Source organism: Ornithodoros turicata, chromosome 3 (genome assembly GCF_037126465.1).
Source record: "Ornithodoros turicata isolate Travis chromosome 3, ASM3712646v1, whole genome shotgun sequence".
NCBI classification, from domain to species: Eukaryota; Metazoa; Arthropoda; class Arachnida; order Ixodida; family Argasidae; genus Ornithodoros; species Ornithodoros turicata.
Genome location: NC_088203.1, coordinates 46,224,837 through 46,232,440, shown reverse-complemented (window position 1 = coordinate 46,232,440; position 7,604 = coordinate 46,224,837). Strand labels below are relative to the sequence as shown.

At 41.7% G+C, this 7,604-nt stretch overlaps 1 protein-coding gene across 1 annotated transcript; it reads left to right on the top strand.

Moving 5' to 3' along the window:
* The first annotated feature begins 5,167 nt into the window (after nt 1-5,167).
* On the top strand, nt 5,168-7,539 carry LOC135386998 (uncharacterized). The gene is made up of 6 exons (XM_064616445.1): nt 5,168-5,468; nt 5,536-5,622; nt 5,931-5,991; nt 6,517-6,739; nt 6,857-7,226; nt 7,288-7,539. The coding sequence occupies exons 2-6, from the start codon at nt 5,545-5,547 to the stop codon at nt 7,471-7,473; spliced, it is 918 nt and encodes a 305-aa protein (XP_064472515.1). The 5' UTR covers nt 5,168-5,468; nt 5,536-5,544; the 3' UTR covers nt 7,474-7,539.
* The last annotated feature ends 65 nt before the right edge of the window (nt 7,540-7,604 follow it).

The window sequence follows — 7,604 nt, the reverse complement described above, 5'->3', positions numbered from 1 at the left end:
ATTATTAAACTAATTTACTTCTCCTATATATGTCCTCCGGCTGGCGGCCGCAGGATGTACGCAAATGACTATCACTGGAAGATCCCGTGATGACACTCTCGGGATCTCCTCCGAACATCCCATCACGGATGAGGACACGATGACACTTTGAGGACGTCCTGAGGATCGCGAGTGTTCTTGGGGAATGAATCGATTGTGCAGCTGTCCTACTGCGCTTACTCTGATATAACTACGATTAACAACACAATAGTACTATTGATAATCTAACTTCCGAATTATCACAGGTGCACGCTGAAGGCGGAAATGAAGCATGATCTGGCTTGCATCTGGTCATGAAGAAATTGCTGACACGTTAGTTGCAGTCCACCTCCACCAACAGGTATGACAATGTGATGTTATAATTTGAGTATTCATCTATGTTCAACTTTTCATGTGCACTCGCATGCAGACATCTTGACACCAATTTTAAATCTGCCCTCAAAGTTACAACCTGTGCTTTCAGGGTGGAAAACAAAGGTCGCCATTCCGATTAGCTGCTATCTCCCAGTTCAAGCACTTTTGTGTCTGGACACTGATTCCTGTGGATGGGGTGTTACAAGCTTCACTGTCTGATATAGAAGGTACGTTACATTAGTTCAGTCTTTGCACATTTTTGTTACTGTTAGCTGGATTACTGTTGGACATACAATCCTTTGACACACCGAAGCTGATGTCGCCTCTGATAACGTTTTAGAATTTTCAGTGTCATCAACGTCCATTGAGGAAGGTGCCTTTACTATCTGTGAATCTTTAACTGAAGAATAGCCCAGAATTCATGTTAACATTGTCTACTCTTATTAACTTACTGTCTGTTTTCTGAGAGCTAAGAAAAATGGAAACTATTTATTTGTCACAACTTCACACTGGATGTGGTACTGGCTTGACATGTAAGCTAAAATACCTGGATTCTACAATAATTGTGTTCAACTTGGTGCATTACCGTGGGCAATGCCACATTCACTACATTTTTAGTGGGTCCGGTGCACAAATACTGTGTGCATACTGCATACATACATACTATTCGATAGGCAAAAATACCTGAGCAGTGCTGTGTAGTCTTTTTACCCAAAGTCCATACTCTTACTGCAAAGTCACAGTACGTAGAACAGCAATGTGCAGGTATGCTGTGATAGAGATTCACAACAGAAAGAAGACTGTTGAGAGCATCTAAATTTTAATGAGACGAGACTTTCGTGCACAAGGCTGCTCTTGTTAATGTCTAACATGAAGTTACAAAATCCCAGAATATATAAAACATGTTGTAATGTAGAGAGCGAAGGGTGGTACAGACATAAAGATAATTATATAATCATATATAATAAAATAAAAAGGGGGTACAACTCCCCCTCAACTCAACTCGACAACTCAATAACTCTGCTTATTCTCTACCTTACAACATGTCATATATTCTGGAATTTTGTAACTTCATGTTACACATTAAGAAGCACAGCCTTCTGTGCAAAAGTATTCTTTCTGTTGTGCACAATCATTATACAGTAAATGCGACTATCCATTTCTTGTCATTAAATGCTTTTCCTTTCTTTCTTTCTTTTTTTCTGCAGTGATGAGCATCCATAAGGACACATGCCGGAAAGGGAGTCTCTTTGGGATGACAAACCCTCATCACCTCATGAGGATACAATGGTTGACGAATGGTTCTCAAGCACATCGAAACTTCCAACAAATAATTCATGAAAAAGCCAGTCAGTGCTAGCACCAGAAATTGAACGTGAACCGTCCTGCTACCAGTCAGAGATGTTCAGAAACAATTTGCATAGTGATACAGTTACAGTTATCACTCTGACACAAATCACTCAACTTTGGTTGTGAAATGACATAAGAGGCCTGTGTGATGCCATGAGAAACATAACTGCCACTGTACAATTGTATAAACTTATTTAGCGAATTTTTACTGCAGCAGCTCTTCACCACTCCCTTCACATTTTCTTTTTGGTTTTCCAGTCATGCAATAGTTCTCGTACTATTCCCAGTTTTCCATACTCTACTGGTTTGCAGACATCCTGAAATACAGAAGATAATTCAAGCAACTAAGCCACTGGGCGTTCAAGGCTTACATGTTTGTATCGTCCATATTTGTTGCCTGCCTTGGCTTGTTCTCATTGTTTACACAGATGATAAAGCTCCCAAAAATTATTCACAGGCTGCATTTCTGCACCCTGTAGTTACGAAGTTTTACAGTACAGATTTGTACTGAGAGATTGTGCTATTTCTTGAGAAACAACACAGTGGAATATCAAAGCAAGGCACACCTAGACGTGCTCATTGTAGCGTGATATCTCAGTTCCACGGCAAGCAGCAGGACTGATCATTGTCTGCTCGCTTTCTGTAGCGATATGTACCAGATAGTAAGAGGAAGTCCGCAATGGACAAATGGACGCAAGGCAAATAAGCTGATACAAAGAAAAGAATTCAACTTGAAGTCAGGTGCACCTCAGCTACAACGTGCCATATTGAAATTTACACGATTGTATATCTTTCTTTCACATTTTCAGTTATTTGTACAAACTGACATATTCATCTAGTTGTGTCTGCACAAATCTATGCAACTGGACAGTTAATGTAGTGAGCATGGTGTACTACATCGTCAAGGACAAAGTCTGGAAGCGGATGTGTGGGGCGCACTGCTTAATGTGTAGCAAAATAACGTAGATTCCTCTGTGTGACTGACCACCTAACTTCAATAACAAGTGATACACATGCAATGTCTTCAGGGTACTTCTGGAAAGTAATACATGACGTATGGGAGGATGGCTTGCAAGATAGCACCCGAAAGCAACGGTTTCACAGATTTTGGGCAAACACATTTACGTTGGCTCCCATGAAACGCAAGTAGTTATCCTGTTCCACTTTATTGCACTTTATGCACCCCTGAGGGTGCATTACAGAAGGTGTTGGGAGGGAGGTTCTAAAAAGGAACAGAGGTTGTGCGAAGTTCCTGTTTATAAGAAAAGAAAAATTCCATACATACAACCAGACCATTCCTGAAGCTATACGGTATGGTTTCTGCTCTTACAGTTATGGTTTTAGTGCGTTTCAGTGAGTTTTCTTACGTTGGAGATGGCACGGCATGCCATAAGTTTAAGCTAATGCCAGCCGCATATTTGTATAACAATCATAATAAATACATACTAAATGAGCAGATATAACTGTTGCACAATGATACAGCACGAGGCATTTTGTGCCGGTCATGCAGTGTGTGCATGAGATGCCACATGTTCTCCTGGTGGTGATGATGGGAAGGAAGCTACTGTACATGTGTGGGATATGGTGTCTTGCACTGCAATAGCATTTATGCACTCTTTTCTGTAGGCTTTCGAGTGTCAGATGTTAGAAACATTTGTCATGACTCTCATGACACACTCTTAATTACATTAGAACTTTGTGGTCATAATATGCCAGTATTATCTTCATCCTCCACTCACTACTGTACACTTAGGGGTAGAGTGCAAGTCAAAGTAGAGGAGAGCTAGTGTGAAATGAGAGTCCCTGTTCCACACTAGTAACATACAGGACATGTCATGAAGGAAAAACTTTGGACACTTAGCATACATCTGAGCTGGTGTATGGAGAACACATTGTAACATATGACATACAATGAAGTACTCTATGTATATTAGAAGTGGCCATTGGCTTGGTTTATGCTGTGTTACTACAATTTCTACTACTCTGTACTTGTTGTTAGAACTCAGCTATTCAGAACACATTGACGACAGGCACGACACAGCCAAATTAGAGGCATTGTGGCATTCATGATTAATAGGAATAATTGCAACACGGATGTGGGTGTATATGATAAATCATGTGGCCTGACTACAAAGGGATGTGTTTTCCATTCTTAAGATATACCTTCACAGGATATGAGGTTACACAACAAGGGTGCACTGATCACACCAGTGTAAAGCTGCAGTGTTGTGACACCTGTGTCACCATCATGTCATGACAGCTGTCAAAAATGGATAGCTGGTATGCGTTATGTTGGGAGGAGTAAGTTCCTATGCTACAGAAATGTAACTGTTCATATTCACATTTCAACATGGATAAATTATTCTGCAACATGTGTTGCTTACTTACTGTTCCAAGTACCATCACATAAGATGTAATTTGTTTTTAGTATTACTCTTTCTCAAAGCTTAATCCTATCAATCACTCCTTAAAGGGGCCGTAAACAGGTATGCAAGGTGCGCATTTCTCTGAGTCATATTATTCAAACTTGTACAGTGAAAGCTCCTTGTAATTACTAGCGCTCAAATTCAAAAGGCACTTGAATACGGATGAAATATTCACTGCACTCTTTCGCTTGTTAGCTCCGCCCTGTGCTCTAACTTTACGTCATTTTGACGTAGCACTTTTCTCACCAATTACAATCAAGAAATCAACGTATGATTTTATTTTGCTTGCGGAAATTGATTAGATGATCGTGAGTCTTATTCCATTCAAAGTCTGACCAGTTACAGACTCAAACTGGAAAAGAAATGCGTTCAATTTGGATATCACACGCGCACTACGTTTTCCGCGCAACAGCACGCAGCACAGCGCGAGCCGACGCCACAGTTGCGGAATCTCACGTGCGCGTTGTGGAGTTGTGAGTTCTAGTTTGCTTTCGCTTCATGCTCGTTCTGCTCTAAGTTCCTCTGTGGTGTCTTGTTTTGTTTGTTTTCGTGTAAATATATAAATTTCAAAGTTAATTGTAAGTAATACTTGTATATAGCTGTTTTTCTGTAGTTAGCATTTGCGAAATATGCCTCCAGTGTGCATAGTCGCAACGTGCCCCCACCGACGCGTAAAGAATCAACCGCCGAAGCTGAGATTTCACCGTGTGCCGAATGACGAACCTCGTAGGTCGTCATGGTTAGAACTTACTGGACAGCAGAATGTGTCTGTAGAGAACCTGCCAAAGACAATGTTTGTATGCGAGGACCACTTCGATGCGAAAGCGTACCGCATGGCCATAATGGGACCTGTCAGCAAAAAACTTCGCGATGATGCTGTCCCATCACTACAACTGCCCAAGGATGCCGACGACGGTCCATCGAAACGCCGTGCTGTTTTGGTAAGTCCTGTTTATAGTGAGTATCGTTCATTCTAGAAATCAGGTGCTTCAGAAAATATCGCCTGCCTACAACTCAGTTTCGCATATCCCTGTCAAAACATGTGCTGTAATTCTACTGCACGGTAGTTGTACATTAGCTAGCTGTAGTTTTGGTGCACCCTGCTGGAAATAGCAGGGCAAACCAAGCAGCAGCAGCATATCACTTTTCTAACATGACCGCGTGAGGGTGCGTTGAAATTACTGTTTCGTGAGAACCATAGGTAATCTCGTTTCTTCCATTATCCAGGCCCCAAAACAAGTGCAACTCAGCCAACATTCACCACTGTTGCGGCATCCACCCGTGTGTTCTCTGCAAACAGTAAGACAGCTTCTTTCACTGAATTTCAGTAAATCACATAATAATAAATCACATTATTCTTTTTCAGCCTCCTCAAATGCCAGCAAGTCCAGTGCTGCAAGAGAACGCCATCCCATCATCACCACGCATGTTTGTGGTGGTCCCACGTAAATTGGTGAGCTTTGGCTTTGTCATTTGAATATGCTCACATATGCATCATAGACATTGGGAAATTTCTGTAAACACGTTAATTTCAGCTTTGAGTGAACTAGTACAGCCCTACAATTAAAGCCGCTAGTCGGTGTAAGGTTAACCAGAAAAAAGGGTACCAGCATCCTGTAATGCAATTATTGTGACACAGCTGAAAATAATGTGCTTCAAGATGTTGTGGCAGCACATGCCTGTGACAGAACACATTTGAAAGCTATAGGAATTGAAATATATTGTTAAAGAAATAAAATATCACCTCATGTGTTTTTACAGGAGTATCGTTCACCTACAAGCATGACAAAAACAAAACCAGTTGTGGTGCACCGATCAACATGTAAGTACAACTCAAGCATGTTACGTAGCAAACTCCAAAGTGGGAACTGTAGGGAACAGGTCTTCTTTGGAAAAGCTTCAGGGAGTTTTGGATTCAGACAGAAGCAATACACACAACAGAACAAGATTCACACGAGCGGAAAAACCTATATTGCAAAAACAAGAGGTCAGAGGAAACGTGGAGGGAGAATTGAATACTGTAAGCAGAAAGTCAGAGACGTTGACAACATGGCCATAACATCTCACAATTTATGACAACATTGCCACTGTCTCCTGGCTGTTGCCAAGAGTATGTTCATTGCTCCCTTTGCATTTTCCTTGATCCTTTGGTTTTGTCTAATAAAGAACCTTTTGCTAATGTGAGCCTTGTTCTTGTTCTGTTGTGTGCACTTGAAATTGTTGTCATGTATTTTTCACGTTCCTGCATCTCAGATGTTTGTGATCACCAACTTGTCTGCTTCCATGTCATTCTTTCCAATATAATAAGCATGCAGCCATTTCACTAGATCTCCACCTGAAATTGCAGATACACAGACAGACGTAGCTGCGAAAGCACTGCAGGAACGGGGTTGTCAGACAGAGCCATGGGAACTGCCAGTTGAAAGAAACGCCACTGTCAACACGAGCTGCACAACAGCCCCGACTCCCGCAAACTCAAACACAGGAAGCCAGCCTGCTGAAACTGATGATGACGATGATGATGAAGATGACGACGACTACAGTCCGTCACAGGAAGAGAGTAGTAGTGGGTGAGTTTTAGTCTATAAGCCGTAGACACTAGTACGGAGTACAAGTTGGAGTGCAAGTAAAAAAGTGTGACATGATGTATATTTTGTATCTTCATGTACTCCCTTGTTTGTTCCTAGTGAGGAAGATGTTCCCCCGCCACTTACGCTTCAGAATGAAAGAAAGTTTTTGGTGTTTGAGACGTGCCTCCTGGAGTTATTCCAAAACTGCCGGAAATGCTTATCCCGTTGCTCTGCCGAGGTAACAGCTACAGGCACAATGATAAGTGTGAAAACCCGGTGCCACGATGGACATGAGCTGACATGGGAGAGTCAACCTGTGGTCAATGGAAGGCCAGCCGGAAACCTTCTGCTGTCAGGTTCCATATTCTTCTCTGGAGCAAATGCAGCACCAACTCTGCGAATGCTGAAGCACATAAACGTGCAAACGTTCAGCCTCACAACATTTTACAGATACCAAAGCTGCTTTCTTGTTCCAGCCGTAGAGAAGGTTAGTAAGAAATCTTTATCACTTTTACGCCCATATGCACTGTAAATATGCTTTTTTACAGGTCTGGTCATTGGAGCAGAGGCAACTTCTAGACCAGCTGGATGACCAGGCAGTAGATGTATCGGCAGATGGGAGGTGTGACTCTCCTGGGTTCTGTGCAAAATATATGACATATAGTATCCATGTGGATCAACTGAACAAAATAATTCATTCCGTCCAAGTTCAACTGGCAGAGGTACGTGTATAAATTGTCTTTCCAACTTATTAGACTTCAGCAGGTTGGAAGTATAGATATAACCATCGAGATCTTTGTTTGGAATGTATGCTTTGGTGAAGCATGAACATGGGCATCATACTTTTTATTTTCACCACTTTCAC